We start from the raw sequence: 25,431 nt of genomic DNA on the forward strand, positions 1-25,431 counted from the left end.
AATACTACCTCCTATGTACAAGAATATAACTACTATAATACTACTCCTATGTACAAGAATATAACTACTATAATACTGCTCCTATGTACAAGAATATAACTACTATAATACTACCTCCTATGTACAAGAATATAACTACTATAATACTACCTCCTATGTACAAGAATATAACTACTATAATACTACTCCTATGTACAAGAATATAACTACTATAATACTTCTCCCTATGTACAAGAATATAACTACTATAATACTGCTCCTATGTACAAGAATATAACTACTATAATACTGCTCCTATGTACAAGAATATAACTACTATAATACTACCTCCTATGTACAAGAATATAACTACTATAATACTACTCCTATGTACAAGAATATAACTACTATAATACTACCTCCTATGTACAAGAATATAACTACTATAATACTACTCCTATGTACAAGAATATAACTACTATAATACTACTCCTATGTACAAGAATATAACTACTATAATACTTCTCCCTATGTACAAGAATATAACTACTATAATACTGCTCCTATGTACAAGAATATAACTACTATAATACTACTCCTATGTACAAGAATATAACTACTATAATACTGCTCCTATGTACAAGAATATAACTACTATAATACTACTCCTATGTACAAGAATATAACTACTATAATACTGCTCCTATGTACAAGAATATAACTACTATAATACTACTCCTATGTACAAGAATATAACTACTATAATACTACCTCCTATGTACAAGAATATAACTACTATAATACTACCTCCTATGTACAAGAATATAACTACTATAATACTACTCCTATGTACAAGAATATAACTACTATAATACTACTCCTATGTACAAGAATATAACTACTATAATACTACTCCTATATACAAGAATATAACTACTATAATACTACTCCCCATAGATCAGAGTATGGTTGTTCCAGTGTAGGATCCCCTTTAGTCTGAGCTCCAGTATATATCGGTATCTCTGTTCCATGTGGTCCTTTTTTCCCCCATCATACAGATGTCTATGGGAGATATAAGATATGTGACATGGTCTGTGACACATATAGCTATAGCGGGCGGTGGTACGTGCTCATTACCTTTGCTACCGGTGTGATGGATTACATATCATGTAGATACAGTGCGATGACTGGCCAGGATGGTGGGCACCATTACTGTACATATACATGTGTATGATATTCCTGCATGCAGTCGGGAGGGGATGATGGGAGTCATAGATCACGACTGCAGATACTGTTGTTGCCAATGGATTTTACTGGGAATCATTCAGATACTGATGGTGTGCATCGGACTTGCTGTGACCCTACAAATAAATAGGACGCATCGAATAAACCTCCAAATCCTTTATTCTCATATAAATAAGTCAGGTTGGGGGTGCGGACGGCTGCAGTGACGTTAGATCTCCATTAGTTGCTCATTTCCCACAATGATCTCATTTACACGTTTTTCTGCAGTGAAAACATGAAAAAAAAAAGCAGATGATGATGTGAACAGTGACTATAGGAAATATTACACAAGTCTTCAGTAGTTGTAATGGCTTCTCTCCAGACAAGTGAGGTCTGAAGAGTTACACATCTATACACATGAGGGCACAGGAATAGTGCGGCAGAACTGTCTATACAATATATACACTGTAACATATAGTCAGTATATAATAGCACATCTGATACAGCAACAGAGAGATGGAGGGTCAAAAAGTGACAAGCAGGGTTTTCTCTAAGCCTGTGTAGCCAGTGAGAGGGTAGTCAGCACAGTAGACCTAAAGCTCCAAATGTAAAGCACCATGGAATTAATGGTGCTATATAAATAATAATAAATAATAAGCTCTGATGTCATGTGAAAAGGACCTAAGTTGGCTATGCAAAACGCAGCGAAGGGGTTACAGTCAGGATCCCTGGTGGTCTGGAGGAGTGAATGGACTAACATCAGGATCCTTTTTGGTCCATAGCAGTGAAGTGTTTACAATCAAGAGATTCCTGGTGTGATGCAGTAGTGAAGGGGTTAATGTTGGCATCCCTGGCGGCGTGCGGCAGTGATGGAGTTAATGTCGGCATCCCTGGCATTGTGTGGCTGTGACAGGGTTAATGTCGGCATACCTGGCGGTGTATGGCAGTGACGGGGTTAATGTCGTCACCCCTGGCGTTGTGTGGCAGTGACGGGGTTAATGTCGGCACTTCTGGCGTTGTGTGGCAGTGACGGGGTTAATGTCGGCACTTCTGGCGCTGTGTGGCAGTAATGGGGTTAATGTCGGCATCCCTGGCGTTGTGTGGCAGTGACGGGGTGAATGTCGGCATTCCTGGCGTTGTGTGGCAGTGATGGGGTTAATGTCGGCACCTCTGGCGTTGTGTGGCAGTGACGGGGTTAATGTCGGCATCCCTGGCGTTGTGTGGCAGTGACGGGGTTAATGTCGGCATCTCTGGTGTTGTGTAGCTGTGACAGGGTTAATGTCGGCATCCCTGGCGTTGTGTGGCAGTGATGGGGTTAATGTCGGCACCTCTGGCGTTGTGTGGCAGTGACGGGGTTAATGTCGGCATCTCTGGTGTTGTGTAGCTGTGACGGGGTTAATGTCGGCACCCCTGGCGTTGTGTGTCAGTGACGGGGTTAATGTCGGCACCCCTGGTGTTTGGTGGCAGTGACGGGGTTAATGTCGGCATCCCTGGCGTTGTGTGTCAGTGACGGGGTTAATGTCGGCACCCCTGGTGTTTGGTGGCAGTGACGGGGTTCACCTTAGGATTCTGGGTGTTCTGCTCAGGCTCCATATTGGTCTCTAGCAGTGGAGCAGATTTCAGGTTCGGCTGTCACATCCTCTCTGTGCTCAGGCAGAGTGTTTTCGGGGCGCTCTGCCTGATCACAGGGGGAGTTGTGCAGACTTTCTGCAACTTGGTTAGAAATGCGATAACCAAGAGAGTCAGAATCTGCAGCAACGCCAAAAGAACAATGTAGGAAAATAGGAAATGTCCAGGACTATGTGAATGTGATGAGGACTCTGCAGCGCGAGGCCCGCGCCCCGCTCCTCATACACCTGCAGATGAACGTGACCCCCGCAGAGATGTTGAGTCTGGCCTTAGAGGTGGTCTCCAGATCAGCCAGGACTTTGGTTGACACAACCCTGCAGATGCTTACAATAGCCGTGTGAGTATTTACAGCGCGCTCTACAATGGCAGAGGCTTCGCTTACATTTGTGGGGCACTCGTGCCGGTCTGTGGGTGGTGGAATCGGAAGCCGTGTATTTTATCTGCTTATATTCTGTACTGACACTTAGTTCCCACTGTGCCGAGACCACCCACAGAAGACAAATCCCAGTCTATACCCTCCCCCCCCCCAGGAGGACGGAGGCTTCAATAGCACAACACATGCCCCACATAGAGCGGCTATTATGGCAACCATGGCTGTTATTATGTGCCCAGAATATCCCAATGATCAATGTAAACCTGTCACATGTGAGCAGGGGCGCTGTTAACCCTGTAATGACTAGCACTCAGATAATACAGAGTGTGTATATAGAGAGAGAGAGAAGACTGAGCCAAGACGCAAATCTGATAGTTCAGCCCAGTGCGGTGGAGCCGGAGCGTCGTTCAGCTGTGCGGTTTTACACAACGTGATATTACAAGTCTTTGTGTTTTTAGAAATCTGACCTATTTCTTCAGACACAAATGTTCTTCTACTCAGATCTGTGTGAGGCTGAAGGTGTGCACGCAGGCCAACAATCCATCAGTGAATGCAGATTAGGGGGTGCAGGTCATACAGACAGCGGTCACACTATAGGAGCGCGCACCTCGCCCACTGTTCACACTCACCTTTACTATTGATTCGAAGACCAGAGCCAAGTAGACAGTCTTTGATATCGGCGCCGCTCTGGATCACGGCTTTACTACAGATGACGCTTCCCTGGAGAGAACAACTGAAGGAAAAGAAGAATAAAATGCAGCTAATGCAGACGGCTCCTCTACAATCCTGACAACTCGAGGAGTCAGCGGCCGCCGCACACCCAATATGTAACATAGAGGAGCGGCATTACAGAGCCCACACGAGTTCTCAGACAACTTTTCACAGATCCTGAAGGGCTATAAATCTGCACGGTCACATCCCCCGCTCTGCTGCTTATCTCTTGCTCTGCTTACGTGTCAGTCTTCACTATAGTTTTGACATTCTGTTCATTAACCAGAAAACAGAGCAACTGTATATGATAAGAGGGCTCCATGATGGGAGATAAACCCCTGGTGGTCCTGAGCGCTAGGTCACCGTCATCAGGGGCCCGGTCACCTCCCAGACCTGTACTGAAGAGGGCAGAGCTCCATGTGGTGATGGGACAATGCCTGTGATCCCCGGTGGGGGTGGGGGCCAGTGTATGTGTGTGTCCTCTCTGATGGGTGGAGGGGATTACACAGATCTATGTGTTAAAGCAGCCAGACCACCTAACAAGATAAGAATGAAGCACCTCGGCTATCAGCGGCCCCTCCCCCTGCAGGGCTGGTAAACAATGTGACCCCCTGTGGCTGACGCATGGCCCCCAGCATGAGAGCAGAGGTCAGAGATGGCAAAGACCGGAACAGACACATTTATGTCATTACCCCATAATGGATATAGTCGTGTCAGTCACATGGCTCAGTATATACCCCGGACCCCAAACACCTCCCCCCCATAATGGATATAGTCGTGTCAGTCACATGGCTCAGTATATACCCCGGACCCCAAACACCTCCCCCCCATAATGGATATAGTCGTGTCAGTCACATGGCTCAGTATATACTCCGGACCCCAAACACCCCTCACCCATAATGGATATAGTCGTGTCAGTCACATGGCTCAGTATATACCCCGGACCTCAAACACCCCTCACCCATAATGGATATAGTCGTGTCAGTCACATGGCTCAGTATATACCCCGGACCCCAAACACCTCCCCCCCATAATGGATATAGTCCTGTCAGTCACATGGCTCAGTATATACCCTGGACCCCAAACACCTCCCCCCCATAATGGATATAGTGGTGTCAGTCACATGGCTCAGTATATACTCCGGACCCCAAACACCCCTCACCCATAATGGATATAGTCGTGTCAGTCACATGGCTCAGTATATACCCCGGACCCCAAACACCTCCCCCCCATAATGGATATAGTCGTGTCAGTCACATGGCTCAGTATATACTCCGGACCCCAAACACCCCTCACCCATAATGAATATAGTCGTGTCAGTCACATGGCTCAGCATATACCCCGGACCCCAAACACCTCCCCCCCATAATGGATATAGTCGTGTCAGTCACATGGCTCAGTATATACTCCGGACCCCAAACACCCCTCACCCATAATGGATATAGTCGTGTCAGTCACATGGCTCAGTATATACCCCGGACCCCAAACACCCCTCACCCATAATGGATATAGTCGTGTCAGTCACATGGCTCAGTATATACCCCGGACCCCAAACACCTCCCCCCCATAATGGATATAGTCGTGTCAGTCACATGGCTCAGTATATACCCCGGACCCCAAACACCCCTCACCCATAATGGATATAGTCGTGTCAGTCACATGGCTCAGTATATACCCCGGACCCCAAACACCTCCCCCCCATAATGGATATAGTCGTGTCAGTCACATGGCTCAGTATATACTCCGGACCCCAAACACCCCTCACCCATAATGGATATAGTCGTGTCAGTCACATGGCTCAGTATATACCCCGGACCCCAAACACCCCTCACCCATAATGGATATAGTCGTGTCAGTCACATGGCTCAGTATATACCCCGGACCCCAAACACCTCCCCCCCATAATGGATATAGTGGTGTCAGTCACATGGCTCAGTATATACCCCGGACCCCAAACACCCCTCACCCATAATGGATATAGTCGTGTCAGTCACATGGCTCAGTATATACCCCGGACCCCAAACACCTCCCCCCCATAATGGATATAGTCGTGTCAGTCACATGGCTCAGTATATACCCCGGACCCCAAACACCCCTCACCCATAATGGATATAGTCATGTCAGTCACATGGCTCAGTATATACCCTGGACCCCAAACACCCCTCACCCATAATGGATATAGTCGTGTCAGTCACATGGCTCAGTATATATCCCGGACCCCAAACACCTCCCCCCCATAATGGATATAGTCATGTCAGTCACATGGCTCAGTATATACCCTGGACCCCAAACACCCCTCACCCATAATGGATATAGTCGTGTCAGTCACATGGCTCAGTATATACCCCGGACCCCAAACACCTCCCCCCCATAATGGATATAGTCGTGTCAGTCACATGGCTCAGTATATACCCCGGACCCCAAACACCTCCCCCCCATAATGGATATAGTCGTGTCAGTCACATGGCTCAGTATATACTCCGGACCCCAAACACCCCTCACCCATAATGGATATAGTCGTGTCAGTCACATGGCTCAGTATATACCCCGGACCTCAAACACCCCTCACCCATAATGGATATAGTCGTGTCAGTCACATGGCTCAGTATATACCCCGGACCCCAAACACCTCCCCCCCATAATGGATATAGTCCTGTCAGTCACATGGCTCAGTATATACCCTGGACCCCAAACACCTCCCCCCCATAATGGATATAGTGGTGTCAGTCACATGGCTCAGTATATACTCCGGACCCCAAACACCCCTCACCCATAATGGATATAGTCGTGTCAGTCACATGGCTCAGTATATACCCCGGACCCCAAACACCTCCCCCCCATAATGGATATAGTCGTGTCAGTCACATGGCTCAGTATATACTCCGGACCCCAAACACCCCTCACCCATAATGAATATAGTCGTGTCAGTCACATGGCTCAGCATATACCCCGGACCCCAAACACCTCCCCCCCATAATGGATATAGTGGTGTCAGTCACATGGCTCAGTATATACTCCGGACCCCAAACACCCCTCACCCATAATGGATATAGTCGTGTCAGTCACATGGCTCAGTATATACCCCGGACCCCAAACACCCCTCACCCATAATGGATATAGTCGTGTCAGTCACATGGCTCAGTATATACCCCGGACCCCAAACACCTCCCCCCCATAATGGATATAGTCGTGTCAGTCACATGGCTCAGTATATACCCCGGACCCCAAACACCCCTCACCCATAATGGATATAGTCGTGTCAGTCACATGGCTCAGTATATACCCCGGACCCCAAACACCTCCCCCCCATAATGGATATAGTCGTGTCAGTCACATGGCTCAGTATATACTCCGGACCCCAAACACCCCTCACCCATAATGGATATAGTCGTGTCAGTCACATGGCTCAGTATATACCCCGGACCCCAAACACCCCTCACCCATAATGGATATAGTCGTGTCAGTCACATGGCTCAGTATATACCCCGGACCCCAAACACCTCCCCCCCATAATGGATATAGTGGTGTCAGTCACATGGCTCAGTATATACCCCGGACCCCAAACACCCCTCACCCATAATGGATATAGTCGTGTCAGTCACATGGCTCAGTATATACCCCGGACCCCAAACACCTCCCCCCCATAATGGATATAGTCGTGTCAGTCACATGGCTCAGTATATACCCCGGACCCCAAACACCCCCCCCCCCCCCCATAATGGATATAGTCGTGTCAGTCACATGGCTCAGTATATACCCCGGACCCCAAACACCTCCCCCCCATAATGGATATAGTCGTGTCAGTCACATGGCTCAGTATATACCCCGGACCCCAAACACCTCCCCCCCATAATGGATATAGTCGTGTCAGTCACATGGCTCAGTATATACCCCGGACCCCAAACACCCCTCACCCATAATGGATATAGTCGTGTCAGTCACATGGCTCAGTATATACCCCGGACCCCAAACATCTCCCCCCCATAATGGATATAGTCATGTCAGTCACATGGCTCAGTATATACCCCGGACCCCAAACACCTCCCCCCCATAATGGATATAGTCGTGTCAGTCACATGGCTCAGTATATACCCCTCACCCATAATGGATATAGTCGTGTCAGTCACATGGCTCAGTATATACCCCGGACCCCAAACACCCCTCACCCATAATGGATATAGTCGTGTCAGTCACATGGCTCAGTATATACCCCGGACCCCAAACATCTCCCCCCCATAATGGATATAGTCATGTCAGTCACATGGCTCAGTATATACCCCGGACCCCAAACACCTCCCCCCCATAATGGATATAGTCGTGTCAGTCACATGGCTCAGTATATACCCCGGACCCCAAACACCCCTCACCCATAATGGATATAGTCATGTCAGTCACATGGCTCAGTATATACCCTGGACCCCAAACACCCCTCACCCATAATGGATATAGTCGTGTCAGTCACATGGCTCAGTATATACCCTGGACCCCAAACACCCCTCACCCATAATGGATATAGTCGTGTCAGTCACATGGCTCAGTATATATCCCGGACCCCAAACATCTCCCCCCCATAATGGATATAGTCGTGTCAGTCACATGGCTCAGTATATATCCCGGACCCCAAACACCTCCCCCCCATAATGGATATAGTCATGTCAGTCACATGGCTCAGTATATACCCTGGACCCCAAACACCCCTCACCCATAATGGATATAGTCGTGTCAGTCACATGGCTCAGTATATATCCCGGACCCCAAACACCCCTCACCCATAATGGATATAGTCGTGTCAGTCACATGGCTCAGTATATATCCCGGACCCCAAACACCTCCCCCCCATAATGGATATAGTCGTGTCAGTCACATGGCTCAGTATATACCCCGGACCCCAAACACCTCCCCCCCATAATGGATATAGTCGTGTCAGTCACATGGCTCAGTATATACCCCGGACCCCAAACACCCCTCACCCATAATGGATATAGTGGTGTCAGTCACATGGCTCAGTATATACCCCGGACCCCAAACACCCCCCCCCCCCCCATAATGGATATAGTCGTGTCAGTCACATGGCTCAGTATATACCCCGGACCCCAAACACCTCCCCCCCATAATGGATATAGTCGTGTCAGTCACATGGCTCAGTATATACCCCGGACCCCAAACACCCCTCACCCATAATGGATATAGTCGTGTCAGTCACATGGCTCAGTATATATCCCGGACCCCAAACACCTCCCCCCCATAATGGATATAGTCGTGTCAGTCACATGGCTCAGTATATACCCCGGACTCCAAACACCTCCCCCCCATAATGGATATAGTCGTGTCAGTCACATGGCTCAGTATATACCCCGGACCCCAAACACCCCTCACCCATAATGGATATAGTCGTGTCAGTCACATGGCTCAGTATATACCCCCCATAATGGATATACTTCGTAATTCTTTATTAATATCATGGCTACTCCCACCAATGTAATCCTCGAGCTCTGGAGGGATCTGTGTGTGACGCTGCGGAATATGTTGTTGCCATATAAGCAGCAGGAAATAAATAACATACTCCCATATTGGCCAGTGCTGGTGATGAAAGGGTTAATGCTGACCACCCAGCTGCTGGGGGATTGACCAGCTCAGCCCCGGGGTACAGTGCCACCATGTGGCAGCAGGAGGGATGACGGCTAATCCTACCTGTCCTGTATGGTGACCCCATTCATGATGATGCAGTTTGTGATCTTCACCCTCTCTTTGATGAGACATTTGGCGCCCACTATAGAATGCTTTACCGACGTCTTCTCCCCGATCCTCGTCTGCTCCCCGATCATGCTGTCTGGGCCCACCTGGGGAATGAGAACACAAGAGGTACCAGGTAATATCCTGCAGTAATCCAGCCATGACTAGAGGATTGTCAGATCACCGGGGGAGAATCGCAAGGAATCTACTGACAGCTGTCAGCACTGGATCTCCACCATACTAAACGGATCTCTATAGTCTATGTATGGACTCAGGTCTCACCAGCACAAGACGTATACATAATATATATACACACCAGGGACAACCACATATATAGCACTATAGTGCCTGCCGGCTCCAACTGAAGGACCTGCCATCACACTGTAACAAACCGTCATCTATATGAGCAATAATAAGTCAGTTTCTGGTAACTCCATAGAAGATGGGGCATGCTGTGGTGTTACAAATCTGTCGTGGATACAACACAAGCAGGTCATGTGTTTCTGCTATGTGGCTACAAGGCGACATCATCATCTCCTATATGGGTGCACAGTGGGGTGTAGTGTCCGTACGGGCCATCACCCTCCTCACCATGGGCTTGTCTGTGATTTCAGCTGTTGGATGGACACGCGGCTCTTCACTAAAGATGGAGCTCTGCGGCACCTGCAAAATAGAAGAGCATCAGCAGAAGTGGCCGGCAGCAACCTCAGCCAAAAACAACAAGTCTCCAGACCTCACCTGCTTGTTGGCCTCAATATACATGGCCAGGCTGTTCACCCGACAGCACAGCTCATTATTGGCGATGTGGACGTAACAGCGCAGGCGGCTGCCATGATACGACTCCCTCATATCACCCCGGTGGTCGTTCCAACTAGACTTGTTTAATGCCATTTCCAGGAGGTCATCTTGAGGTATATAACTGTAGATGTCTATGAGGGAAGAGCTCAATGTCTTACATAGACCGGACATGTGATAACTATAAATCCCAGGTTAGTAACTCCCATATAACTCAGAATATAATAATCCAGAATAATCTGATAATCTGCCCCAGCACAAAACTGCAGGTATGGCAAAGCTTCACTAATAGCAGAGGTGACAGCATTACACTCCGCTCTGCCGGGTCACAGGACTCGTATTCTATACATATCGTGCATCTGAATCCGAGCATCAGCTTACCTTTCTTGCCTGTTTCGCAATTCACTTTCTTATGTGAGGAGAACTGTTTACTGACTAGATATGGCACCAGCTCCCGCCGGATGGAGGAGAAAGAGCTAAGGAAAGAAAGAGGGGAAAAAAGCATCTATAGCCAACATTACACATTAGTGATAGGCAAAGCACCTAATGTCTGTGAGACCTGTACAAATCCTGAGCTTCATCTTGTATTATACTCCAGAGCTGCGCTCACTATTCTGCTGGTACAGGCACTGTGTACATACATTACATTACTTATCCTGTATTATACTCCAGAGCTGCGCTCACTATTCTGCTGGTACAGTCACTGTGTACATACATTACATTACTTATCCTGTATTATACTCCAGAGCTGCGCTCACTATTCTGCTGGTACAGTGACTGTGTACATACATTACATTACTTATCCTGTATTATACTCCAGAGCTGCGCTCACTATTCTGCTGGTGCAGTCACTGTGTACAGACATTACTTATCCTGTATTATACTCCAGAGCTGCGCTCACTATTCTGCTGGTGCAGTCACTGTGTACATACATTACATTACTTATCCTGTATTATACTCCAGAGCTGCGCTCACTATTCTGCTGGTGCAGTCACTGTGTACAGACATTACTTATCCTGTATTATACTCCAGAGCTGCGCTCACTATTCTGCTGGTGCAGTCACTGTGTACATACATTACATTACTTATCCTGTATTATACTCCAGAGCTGCGCTCACTATTCTGCTGGTACAGTCACTGTGTACATACATTACTTATACTGTATTATACTCCAGAGCTGCGCTCACTATTCTGCTGGTGCAGTCACTGTGTACATTACATTACTTATCCTGTATTATACTCCAGAGCTGCGCTCACTATTCTGCTGGTACAGTCACTGTGTACATACATTACATTACTTATCCTGTATTATACTCCAGAGCTGCGCTCACTATTCTGCTGGTACAGTCACTGTGTACATACATTACATTACTTATCCTGTATTATACTCCAGAGCTGCGCTCACTATTCTGCTGGTACAGTCACTGTGTACATACATTACTTATACTGTATTATACTCCAGAGCTGCGCTCACTATTCTGCTGGTGCAGTCACTGTGTACATTACATTACTTATCCTGTATTATACTCCAGAGCTGCGCTCACTATTCTGCTGGTACAGTCACTGTGTACATACATTACATTACTTATCCTGTATTATACTCCAGAGCTGCGCTCACTATTCTGCTGGTACAGTCACTGTGTACATACATTACATTACTTATCCTGTATTATACTCCAGAGCTGCACTCACTATTCTGCTGGTACAGTCACTGTGTACATACATTACATTACTTATCCTGTATTATACTCCAGAGCTGCGCTCACTATTCTGCTGGTACAGTCAATGTGTACATACATTACATTACTTATCCTGTATTATACTCCAGAGCTGCGCTCACTATTCTGCTGGTACAGTCACTGTGTACATACATTACATTACTTATCCTGTATTATACTCCAGAGCTGCGCTCACTATTCTGCTGGTGGAGTCACTGTGTGCACACGACATTATTTACGTACTTGTTGTCCGCTATGTAGTCGACCACGTATTTGCGCAGGCAGTATAGATGTGCGTCTAGCATTCCCATCTTCATGTGCACTCGGGGGTATCTAGGAGCAGGAGATATGGCAGTAATATAATATATAACCGTATTCCTCTCAGGGTTATTACACTACAGAGCGGTTATTGCCACAGGTTATGGATTCTTTCATAGACACTGTGTCCTCCTGCAGAACCTCCTATCTGGGAAGGATCTATAGCACTGTTCATCCTGAGCCGCCTGATGCATGAATAGAATGCAATATCAGTAGAATAGACTGCCCCGCACACAGAGCGGTGGTAGAGGAATATAATAGGACTGTTCTGTAGGGACCTGCAGGGTAACATGTCACACCCTAAGTGAGCTACAGTTTGCCTCAGGATATAACTATTACTGCCCCTGCATCTCTGGACACAACACTGGACCCACATATAGAAATATACAAAGGATCTTGGAGATTGACCTCTACTCTGTTCATGATGGACACAGGTCGCAGGTCAATTGATTGAAAGGTCAGGAGTCACAGAACCCTCTGCAGGTGTGACCTTTAGGTCAGGTCTAAGGTTTCATGGAAAAACTCAAACCTAAAATATCAGGACGTATGGATTGTATCAGAGGCGTCTGATTGGCTGCAGCCTGGTCACATGGTGGACGGATAGAGAATTATCACAAGTAACGGATTGCTTGCAGCCATTTTGGTATCTTGCAGAACATTTTGAGGACATCTCTACATTGAATGTGCCGACACCCTCCAGCAGCCTAAGAGGCGACGATGAAGGGTCATCTGACAACAGGCCTGTGTGCGGGGGCTCACAGTGAGTTGTCGCTCAGACCTCCCATCATTCTGCATCCTGTAATCTCACATTCATCACTTGTGGCGCCCCCTGCAGCAGCACACCTGGGATTGACAGCTCCTGGACGCTCCTCACAGCGTGAAGCCCACAGTCATCGCCCACGTGCAGAGGAATGCCGCCACGTGACCTCCGCCCTACCACTCACCGCTGGAAGATGCATTTCTTCAGGTCCAGACCATCGTCCAGGTCCTCCTCATTGGCCAGGAGAAGAAGTCGCGATCCGCTGTCGTCCACACCGATGAAATCTCGTTCTTCCACTGACAAGGAGAAGGAGGATTAATAATGCAGAATTCTGGACATGATGCATCAGACAGGCTGCCAGGAGGGGACCCGCACTGCGCAGCAAACAAGACCTCTCCCCGGGAATGGCACAGGACGTCTAAGAGTTACAGAGACCTCCACAAATCTGGAAAGATTCACTGGGAAAAAAAGGTTTTCATCTTCACTTCTCCTGTCACTGCGGTCAGCGAGGTCCTGTCATAAGGCCGTGTTCATACCTGCATCACAGCGCAGTCATATCACGGGTAGCAGCAGTGACCAAAGGATCCCATAATGGGGTCTACTGAGCGCTATATGGGTGTCCAGCATTTTGTAGCATATCCCTGAACAGGGGCATCCGACGGACCTTCTAGTGTGAACACAGCATTATCCCTGCACCCCTGAGTGCGCCGGGGGTGTCATGAGCAGGACCCCGAGCCCAATTTGGTGCAATGTTTCAGCAAGCAATTGTCCTGCCTATTCTGCTGCAGACTAACTAGTAACTCTGGATTAAACACTCCTCGCACCTCGCAGGCTGCTCACCTGTCTTCTGTTTCCCTTTCTGGCCAGGAACGTGCTCCGTAGGCTCCGATCCTTTCCGCATCAGCATGGCGAGCGTGGCGTTGTGAGCCCGGAACAGGTCAACCACTTCATGAAGAGCAACTTCTGTGATGAGGTCACAGCTGAGCACCAGGACATCGCTCTAATGGGAGGCAATGGAGTCAAAACACTGTCCCCAAATATCTAGCTATAGCTGCAGTCACATCCAGAGCTGCGCTCATAATCAAAAATATGTTATTGCAATTTTGGATGTGGTTTGAGTACAATGGGATATCAATCCAGAAAATGACATAAAAAACAATGGTTGTCTGTCGGCTCAGTGAGCTGACAGGACCAGACAGAGAAATGGTCTCCTGTAGTCAGGGGGGGTCACGGGGAAAGCCAAAAACACCCGAAATAGCGGGGTGTCCTGCCTCACTGTCTATTATATAATACATAGCGGGGTGTCCTGTCTCACTGTCTATTATATAATACATAGCGGGGTGTCCTGTCTCACTGTCTGTTATATAATACATAGCGGGGTGTCCTGTCTCACTGTCTATTATATAATACATAGCGGGGTGTCCTACCTCACTGTCTATTATATAATACATAGCGGGGTGTCCTGCCTCACTGTCTGTTATATAATACATAGCGGGGTGTCCTGCCTCACTGTCTATTATATAATACATAGCGGGGTGTCCTGCCTCACTGTCTATTATATAATACATAGCGGGGTGTCCTGTCTCACTGTCTATTATATAATACATAGCGGGGTGTCCTGTCTCACTGTCTGTTATATAATACATAGCGGGGTGTCCTGCCTCACTGTCTATTATATAATACATAGCGGGGTGTCCTGCCTCACTGTCTATTATATAATACATAGCGGGGTGTCCTGCCTCACTGTCTATTATATAATACATAGCGGGGTGTCCTGTCTCACTGTCTATTATATAATACATAGCGGGGTGTCCTACCTCACTGTCTATTATATAATACATAGCGGGGTGTCCTGCCTCACTGTCTGTTATATAATACATAGCGGGGTGTCCTGCCTCACTGTCTATTATATAATACATAGCGGGGTGTCCTGCCTCACTGTCTGTTATATAATACATAGCGGGGTGTCCTGCCTCACTGTCTATTATATAATACATAGCGGGGTGTCCTGCCTCACTGTCTATTATATAATACATAGCGGGGTGTCCTGTCTCACTGTCTATTATATAATACATAGCGGGGTGTCCTGTCTCACTGTCTGTTATATAATACATAGCGGGGTGTCCTGCCTCACTGTCTATTATATAATACATAGCGGGGTGTCCTGCCTCACTGTCTATTATATAATACATAGCGGGGTGTCCTGCCTCACTGTCTGTTATATAATACATAGCGGGGTGTCCTGCCTCACTGTCTATTATATAATACATAGCGGGGTGTCCTACCTCACTGTCTATTATATAATACATAGCGGGGTGTCCTGCCTCACTGTCTGTTATATAATACATAGCGGGGTGTCCTGTCTCACTGTCTGTTATATAATACATAGCGGGGTGTCCTGCCTCACTGTCTATTATATAATACATAGCGGGGTGTCCTGCCTCACTGTCTATTATATAATACATAGCGGGGTGTCCTGCCTCACTGTCTATTATATAATACATAGCGGGGTGTCCTACCTCACTGTCTGTTATATAATACATAGCGGGGTGTCCTGCCTCACTGTCTGTTATATAATACATAGCGGGATGTCCTGCCTCACTGTCTATTATATAATACATAGCGGGATGTCCTGCCTCACTGTCTATTATATAATACATAGCGGGGTGTCCTGCCTCACTGTCTATTATATAATACATAGCGGGGTGTCCTGTCTCACTGTCTATTATATAATACATAGCGGGGTGTCCTGTCTCACTGTCTATTATATAATACATAGCGGGGTGTCCTGCCTCACTGTCTATTATATAATACATAGCGGGGTGTCCTGTCTCACTGTCTGTTATATAATACATAGCGGGGTGTCCTGCCTCACTGTCTGTTATATAATACATAGCGGGGTGTCCTGCCTCACTGTCTGTTATATAATACATAGCGGGGTGTCCTGCCTCACTGTCTATTATATAATACATAGCGGGGTGTCCTGCCTCACTGTCTATTATATAATACATAGCGGGGTGTCCTGCCTCACTGTCTATTATATAATACATAGCGGGGTGTCCTGCCTCACTGTCTATTATATAATACATAGCGGGGTGTCCTGCCTCACTGTCTGTTATATAATACATAGCGGGGTGTCCTGCCTCACTGTCTGTTATATAATACATAGCGGGGTGTCCTGCCTCACTGTCTGTTATATAATACATAGCGGGGTGTCCTGCCTCACTGTCTATTATATAATACATAGCGGGGTGTCCTGCCTCACTGTCTATTATATAATACATAGCGGGGTGTCCTGCCTCACTGTCTATTATATAATACATAGCGGGGTGTCCTGCCTCACTGTCTATTATATAATACATAGCGGGGTGTCCTGCCTCACTGTCTATTATATAATACATAGCGGGGTGTCCTGCCTCACTGTCTGTTATATAATACATAGCGGGGTGTCCTGCCTCACTGTCTATTATATAATACATAGCGGGGTGTCCTGCCTCACTGTCTATTATATAATACATAGCGGGGTGTCCTGTCTCACTGTCTGTTATATAATACATAGCGGGGTGTCCTGCCTCACTGTCTATTATATAATACATAGCGGGGTGTCCTGCCTCACTGTCTATTATATAATACATAGCGGGGTGTCCTGCCTCACTGTCTATTATATAATACATAGCGGGGTGTCCTATATAATACATAGCGGGGTGTCCTGCCTCACTGTCTATTATATAATACATAGCGGGGTGTCCTGTCTCACTGTCTATTATATAATACATAGCGGGATGTCCTGTCTCACTGTCTATTATATAATACATAGCGGGGTGTCCTGCCTCACTGTCTATTATATAATACATAGCAGGATGTCCTGTCTCACTGTCTATTATATAATACATAGCGGGGTGTCCTGCCTCACTGTCTATTATATAATACATAGCGGTGTCCTGCCTCACTGTCTATTATATAATACATAGCGGGGTGTCCTACCTCACTGTCTATTATATAATACATAGCGGTGTCCTGCCTCACTGTCTATTATATAATACATAGCGGGGTGTCCTACCTCACTGTCTATTATATAATACATAGCGGTGTCCTGCCTCACTGTCTATTATATAATACATAGCGGGGTGTCCTGCCTCACTGTCTATTATATAATACATAGCGGGGTGTCCTACCTCACTGTCTATTATATAATACATAGCGGGGTGTCCTGCCTCACTGTCTGTTATATAATACATAGCGGTGTCCTGCCTCACTGTCTATTATATAATACATAGCGGGGTGTCCTGCCTCACTGTCTATTATATAATACATAGCGGGGTGTCCTGCCTCACTGTCTATTATATAATACATAGCGGGGTGTCCTGCCTCACTGTCTATTATATAATACATAGCGGGGTGTCCTGCCTCACTGTCTGTTATATAATACATAGCGGGGTGTCCTGCCTCACTGTCTATTATATAATACATAGCGGGGTGTCCTGCCTCACTGTCTATTATATAATACATAGCGGGTTGTCCTGCCTCACTGTCTATTATATAATACATAGCAGGGTGTCCTGCCTCACTGTCTATTATATAATACATAGCGGGGTGTCCTGCCTCACTGTCTATTATATAATACATAGCGGGGTGTCCTGCCTCACTGTCTATTATATAATACATAGCGGGGTGTCCTGCCTCACTGTCTATTATATAATACATAGCGGGGTGTCCTGCCTCACTGTCTATTATATAATACATAGCGGGGTGTCCTGCCTCACTGTCTGTTATATAATACATAGCGGGGTGTCCTGCCTCACTGTCTGTTATATAATACATAGCGGGGTGTCCTGCCTCACTGTCTATTATATAATACATAGCGGCATGTCCTGTCTCACTGTCTATTATATAATACATAGCGGGGTGTCCTGCCTCACTGTCTATTATATAATACATAGCGGGATGTCCTGTCTCACTGTCTATTATATAATACATAGCGGGGTGTCCTGCCTCACTGTCTATTATATAATACATAGCGGGGTGTCCTGCCTCACTGTCTATTATATAATACATAGCGGGGTGTCCTACCTCACTGTCTATTATATAATACATAGCGGTGTCCTGCCTCACTGTCTATTATATAATACATAGCGGGGTGTCCTGCCTCACTGTCTATTATATAATACATAGCGGTGTCCTGCCTCACTGTCTATTATATAATACATAGCGGGGTGTCCTGCCTCACTGTCTATTATATAATACATAGCGGGGTGTCCTGCCTCACTGTCTATTATATAATACATAGCGGGGTGTCCTGCCTCACTGTCTATTATATAATACATAGCGGGGTGTCCTGCCTCACTGTCTATTATATAATACATAGCGGGGTGTCCTGCCTCACTGCCTATTATATAATACATAGCGGGGTGTCCTGCCTCACTGTCTGTTATATAATACATAGCGGGGTGTCCTGCCTCACTGTCTATTATATAATACATAGCGGGGTGTCCTGCCTCACTGTCTATTATATAATACATAGCGGGGTGTCCTGCCTCACTGTCTATTATATAATACATAGCGGGGTGTCCTGCCTCACTGTCTATTATATAATACATAGCGGGGTGTCCTGCCTCACTGTCTGTTATATAATACATAGCGGGGTGTCCTGCCTCACTGTCTATTATATAATACATAGCGGGGTGTCCTGCCTCACTGTCTATTATATAATACATAGCGGGGTGTCCTGCCTCACTGTCTATTATATAATACATAGCGGGATGTCCTGCCTCACTGTCTATTATATAATACATAGCGGGGTGTCCTGCCTCACTGTCTATTATATAATACATAGCGGGGTGTCCTGTCTATTATATAATACATAGCGGGGTGTCCTGTCTATTATATAATACATAGCGGGGTGTCCTGTCTCACTGTATTATATAATACATAGCGGGGTGTCCTGCCTCACTGTCTATTATATAATACATAGCGGGGTGTCCTATATAATACATAGCGGGGTGTCCTGCCTCACTGTCTGTTATATAATACATAGCGGGGTGTCCTGCCTCACTGTCTATTATATAATACATAGCGGGGTGTCCTGCCTCACTGTCTATTATATAATACATAGCGGGGTGTCCTGCCTCACTGTCTGTTATATAATACATAGCGGGGTGTCCTGCCTCACTGTCTATTATATAATACATAGCGGGGTGTCCTGCCTCACTGTCTATTATATAATACATAGCGGGGTGTCCTGCCTCACTGTCTATTATATAATACATAGCGGGGTGTCCTGCCTCACTGTCTATTATATAATACATAGCGGGGTGTCATGCCTCACTGTCTATTATATAATACATAGCGGGGTGTCCTGCCTCACTGTCTATTATATAATACATAGCGGGGTATCCTGCCTCACTGTCTATTATATAATACATAGCGGGATGTCCTGTCTCACTGTCTATTATATAATACATAGCGGGGTATCCTGCCTCACTGTCTATTATATAATACATAGCGGGGTGTCCTGTCTCACTGTCTATTATATAATACATAGCAGGGTGTCCTGCCTCACTGTCTATTATATAATACATAGCGGGGTGTCCTGTCTCACTGTCTATTATATAATACATAGCGGGGTGTCCTGCCTCACTGTCTGTTATATAATACATAGCGGGGTGTCCTGCCTCACTGTCTGTTATATAATACATAGCGGGGTGTCCTGCCTCACTGTCTATTATATAATACATAGCGGGGTGTCCTGCCTCACTGTCTGTTATATAATACATAGCGGGGTGTCCTATATAATACATAGCGGGGTGTCCTATATAATACATAGCGGGGTGTCCTGCCTCACTGTCTGTTATATAATACATAGCGGGGTGTCCTATATAATACATAGCGGGGTGTCCTGCCTATTATATAATACATAGCGGGGTGTCCTATATAATACATAGCGGGGTGTCCTGCCTCACTGTCTATTATATAATATCTTATACTCCAGTCACATCCAGAGCTCTAGTCAGTATTCTAAGCGGATGTTCACACTGTATAATTGGAGAGGTATTTCGGGCACTGACTATTGGGCAGGATACTGAGGGAGAAGACCAGCTCCAATATCCACAGTGTGAACAAACTCTTATAATCTAACACCATCCAAGAGGATCTCTTTATACTCCAGTTACATTCAAAGCTGCGGCGGATGCTGTGCTTTGTCTGCTCAGTTCACACCCAGGAGGCCGCGGTCCACTGCGTTACCTTAATCTTCTGGTAGATGTGGCGCAGGGAGTCTGCGGTCCCCATCTCGGACGCCTTGTCATCGGGCAGGCACACCACCTCCACCCTCATCTTCAGCTTCATGTCCGGCACGTATTTCTGCACCTCCTTCGTTGTCACCACAATGACCTCTGTCAGCACACAAGAGAACGTCACCCCAAAATAACACCAGAAGCTACAAATCACATGTTATTAAAGATCTGCTCCCGGGAAAGCTGGGTGACACCCTGACCAACTGCACTAAGGCTCTACAGGGTAAATGAGCAAGAGCAGGGCGTGTCACAATATAACGAGATACAATGACCATTCTGGGAAAGCAATACAATAATAGTAGTAGTCACCCATCTTTCCAAGAAGCAGATGGAATCCATGATTGAGATTTATAGGGATCAGATGTACTGATTATTACACCGCACTCACCCTCAAATCCTGCCCGTTCCAGCAGGTTCAGTGGGTACCACAGCAGAGGTTTATTACCCACCGGGAGCAGCGGTTTGGGGATGCTGGTGGTGAGGTCCTGCATCCGGGATCCCCCATACACCGCCATCACTACTGCCTGTAATTCTACCGCCATTCTGCAGGGGGCAGAGAGAAAGGAAAATCATCATTACATTCATATGTAATCACCCAAATAATGCTCATTATTAACCCCTTGCTGACCACACCATGGCTTTGAACATGCTGAGAGGGGAGGGGGGCATTACAATGGAGTGGGCACCGAGCTGCAGTATCTCAGTGTGGCCATACAGCGGACATCTATATAGAGCAGATGATCCCCGGCGTCCCCCCTGCTGGACCTATACTAAGCGCTGCTCATCAATATCACTCACCCCAATACAACCCCATAGCAAGAACCCCCCCTCGTATCACCGAAACTATCTCATCAATATCACTCGCCCCAATACAACCCCATAGCAAGAACCCCCCTCATATCACCAAAACTATCTCATCAATATCACTCGCCCCAATACAACCCCATAGCAAGAACCCCCCTCGTATCACCAAAACTATCTCATCAATATCACTCGCCCCAATACAACCCCGTAGCAAGAACCCCCCCTCGTATCACCGAAACTATCTCATCAATATCACTCACCCCAATACAACCCCATAGCAAGAACCCCCCTCATATCACCAAAACTATCTCATCAATATCACTCGCCCCAATACAACCCCATAGCAAGAACCCCCCTCGTATCACCGAAACCATCCTGTAACTGCACAACCCCAGAAACAAAGTACAACAGAAGAAATCCCCTGAAAACTGATCTGTATACACAAAGACTAAGACAGGAGACAAAACCTGAAGGGTCACAGACACGTTACATATACCCCAAGACAGTAACATAAGGATGAAGATGGAAGAGACAAATAATAAGAGCAAATATGTAAGAAGAAAGGAAGAGGACAGAAGAGGAAGAAAGAAAGAAGAAGCAGAGGACAGAAGGAAGAAGAAGAGGATGGAAAGAAGAAGAGGAAGGAAGGAAGAAGAAGAGGAAGGAAGGACGGAAGGAAGAAGAAGATGACGTAAGGAAGAAGAAGCAGAGGAAGGAAGAAGAAGCAGAGGACAGAAGGAAGAAGAAGAGGATGGAAGGAAGAAGAAGAGGATGGAAGAAGAGAAGGAAGAAGAAGAGGACGGAAGGAAGAGGAAGCAGAGGAAGGAAGAAGCAGAGGACAGAAGGAAGAAGAAGAGGATGGAAGGAAGAAGAAGAGAAGGAAGAAGAAGAGGACGGAAGGAAGAAGAAGCAGAGGACAGAATGAAGAAGAAGAGGATGGAAAGAAGAAGAGGAGGAAGGAAGAAGAGAAGGAAGAAGAAGAGGACGGAAGGAAGAAGAAGCAGAGGACAGAAGGAAGAAGAAGAGGATGGAAAGAAGAAGAGGATGGAAAGAAGAAGAGGATGGAAAGAAGAAGAGGAGGAAGGAAGAAGAGGAGGAAGCAAGAAGAGGAGGAAGGAAGCAAGAAGAGGAGGAAGGAAGAAAGAAGAGGAGGAAGGAAGAAAGAAGAGGAGGAAGGAAGAAGGAAGAGGAGGAAGGAAGAAGAGGAGGAAGGAAGGAAGAAGAGGAGGAAGGAAGAAGAGGAAGGAAGGAAGAAGAGGAAGGAAGGAAGAAGAGGAAGGAAGGAAGAAAGAAGAGGAGGAAGGAAGGAAGAAGAGAAGGAAGGAAGAAGAGGAGGAAGGAAGGAAGAAGAGGAGGAAGGAAGGAAGAAGAGGAGGAAGGAAGAAAGAAGAGGAGGAAGGAAGAAGAAGAGGAAGGAAGGAAGAAGAGGAGGAAGGAAGAAAGAAGAGGAGGAAGGAAGAAGAAGAGGAAGGAAGGAAGAAGAGGACGGAAGGAAGATGCGGAACAAAGAAGCAGAAGACTGAAGAAAAGTCCCGGATTAGAGGAGAGAAGGCGGTATAAGACGACAGAAGATAGCAGGACAGGGCGGTGAGCGCAGAATCTTCCCTGGTACATTACAGACATATAGTCGCGGCCGCCTGTATCCCTCATTCTATTCACTTTGCAGTCTGTTGTTCTGATCCTATGAGTGGTCAGAGCAATAGACTGATATGAAGCTGGTGTGATCTTGGTCTTATTCTGTCACTGTGCTGGCTCTGATTTCAGTCTGGCTGGGGATTGTAGTTGAGCTGGTAAATCCCTATTCCAGGACAGAGAGGGGCTGGGACTTGTAGTCCCACAATGACTAGTCTATAGAGACCGGAGCCCTGATGTGTGTGCTGGTAAGAAGGCCTAGTGTCCGCTGAGCCTCTGTCCGGTAGTGGGCGCCATGCTGGGACTTGTAGTCGCCCGTCGGTGAGTCCTGAGATCTGACTACACACGGTGCGACCGTACGTTTATCCTCTGCCGTGCTGACACTCCCATCACACCCAGGCCCACGCCCGGCGGGTGAGTGACCCGGTACCTGTCAATGGGCAGCGGTCTCGGCTCCTGTAGATCCCTCAGTTCCGGCGCCGGAAGACGGATCCTGAGAGGGGACAAACAACCTCAGCGCGAACACCGACCACGTGTTCTCCATGTGCAGTGTGTACAGTGAGCCGTCATGTGATCTCTGTGTATAGCTATGGTGATTTTTTTGTTGTTGTTTTTTTTTTTAGTACATAATAGTGTGGGGGTAGGGCAGGGGCCACACAGGTCACATGACAGCCCCAGAGGCTAAATACAGCCGGCATAGACGCTGCATAGTGTGCTGCTAGAGCATGGGCTGCTATTATCCTGGAGTTACAGAGGAGCATCAGCCTGATACATGAGAGCAACTGGAATTAGGAAGGTGCAGGCGGCTGTGACCTGAAGATGTCTGAGCCTTGTATCTGAGCTGGATGTGACTCAGGACACCGCTATCGCCATGATGAGCTGACCGGTGGTTGTGTCCACTGTGATGTGGCCGGTCTAGTTACTGTAATAATAATATATTTTATTTCTATAGCGCCAACATATTCCGCAGCGCTGTACAATTTGTAGAGTTCAAGTACTGGGAGAGAAGAGATGAGGGCGGTGAGATAGATAGATAATAAATAGATAGATAGATAGGAGATAGATAGATAGATAGATAGATAGATAGGAGATAGATAATAGATAGATAGATAGATAGGAGATAGATAGATAGATAGGAGATAGATAATAGATAGATAGATAGATAGATAGATAGATAGATAGATAGATAGGAGAGAGATAGATAGATAGGAGATAGATAGATAGATAGATAGATAGATAGATAGATAGGAGATAGATAGATAGATAGATAGATAGATAGATAGATAGGAGATAGATAGATAGATAGATAGGAGATAGATAGATAGATAGATAGATAGATAGGAGATAGGTAGATAGGAGATAGATAGATAGATAGATAGATAGGAGATAGATAGATAGATAGGAGATAGATAGATAGATAGATAGATAGATAGGAGATAGATAGATAGATAGATAGATAGATAGATAGATAGATAGATAGATAGATAGATAGGAGATAGATAGATAGATAGGAGATAGATAGATAGATAGATAGATAGATAGATAGATAGGAGATAGATAGATAGATAGGAGATAGATAGTAGATAGATAGATAGATAGATAGATAGATAGGAGATAGAAAGATAGATAGATAGATAGATAGATAGATAGATAGATAGATAGGAGATAGATAGATAGGAGATAGATAGGTAGATAGATAGGAGATAGATAGGTAGATAGGAGATAGATAGATAGATAGATAGATAGATAGATAGATAGATAGATAGATAGGAGATAGATAGATAGATAGGAGATAGATAGATAGATAGGAGATAGATAGATAGATAGGAGATAGATAGATAGATAGATAGATAGATAGGAGATAGATAGATAGATAGGAGATAGATAGATAGATAGATAGATAGGAGATAGATAGATAGGAGATAGAAAGATAGATAGATAGATAGATAGGAGATAGATAGATAGGAGATAGATAGATAGATAGATAGGAGATAGATAGATAGGAGATAGATAGATAGATAGATAGATAGATAGGAGATAGATAGATAGATAGGAGATAGATAGATAGGAGATAGATAGGTAGATAGATAGATAGGAGATAGATAGGAGATAGATAGATAGATAGATAGATAGATAGATAGGAGATAGATAGATAGGTAGATAGATAGATAGATAGATAGGAGATAGATAGATAGGAGATAGATAGATAGATAGGAGATAGATAGATAGATAGATAGATATATAGGAGATAGATAGATAGATAGATAGATAGGAGATAGATAGATAGGAGATAGAAAGATAGATAGATAGGAGATAGATAGATAGGAGATAGATAGATAGATAGATAGATAGGAGATAGATAGATAGATAGATAGGAGATAGATAGGTAGATAGATAGATAGATAGATAGATAGATAGATAGATAGGAGATAGAAAGATAGATAGATAGGAGATAGATAGATA

The 25,431-nt window shown here is 45.8% G+C and overlaps 1 protein-coding gene across 2 annotated transcripts; it reads right to left on the reverse strand.

Annotated features, from left to right (window-relative positions):
* Positions 1 to 1,367: 1,367 nt before the first annotated feature.
* EIF2B3 (eukaryotic translation initiation factor 2B subunit gamma) lies at positions 1,368 to 23,486 on the reverse strand. 2 transcript variants are annotated; one of them, XM_075286233.1, is made up of 12 exons: positions 23,399 to 23,486; positions 20,921 to 21,075; positions 20,483 to 20,631; positions 14,081 to 14,240; positions 13,425 to 13,536; positions 12,406 to 12,495; positions 10,826 to 10,920; positions 10,388 to 10,578; positions 10,241 to 10,312; positions 9,608 to 9,756; positions 3,835 to 3,938; positions 1,368 to 1,485 (listed from the first exon to the last, which is right to left on the reverse strand). In XM_075286233.1, the coding sequence occupies exons 2-12, from the start codon at positions 21,072 to 21,074 to the stop codon at positions 1,433 to 1,435; spliced, it is 1,329 nt and encodes a 442-aa protein (XP_075142334.1). In that variant the 5' UTR covers position 21,075; positions 23,399 to 23,486; the 3' UTR covers positions 1,368 to 1,432. The 2 variants fall into 2 exon arrangements, with proteins under 2 accessions (XP_075142334.1, XP_075142335.1); XM_075286234.1 differs by lacking the exon at positions 23,399 to 23,486 and adding an exon at positions 23,329 to 23,366.
* Between the last annotated feature and the right edge of the window lie 1,945 nt (positions 23,487 to 25,431).

This window comes from Leptodactylus fuscus, chromosome 9 (assembly GCF_031893055.1).
Source record: "Leptodactylus fuscus isolate aLepFus1 chromosome 9, aLepFus1.hap2, whole genome shotgun sequence".
In the NCBI taxonomy this organism is placed as follows: Eukaryota; Metazoa; Chordata; class Amphibia; order Anura; family Leptodactylidae; genus Leptodactylus; species Leptodactylus fuscus.

Bases quoted from the DNA above. Each gene is read 5' to 3' on its own strand.
- EIF2B3 (XM_075286233.1), bottom strand. From the start codon at position 21,074: ATGGCGGTAGAATTACAGGCAGTAGTGATGGCGGTGTATGGGGGATCC. The intron at 20,632-20,920 runs GTGAGTGCGGTG...GTGTGCTGACAG, and splicing joins GGAACGGGCAGGATTTGAGG to AGGTCATTGTGGTGACAACG. The intron at 14,241-20,482 runs GTAACGCAGTGG...GCCTCCCATTAG, and splicing joins ACATCTACCAGAAGATTAAG to AGCGATGTCCTGGTGCTCAG.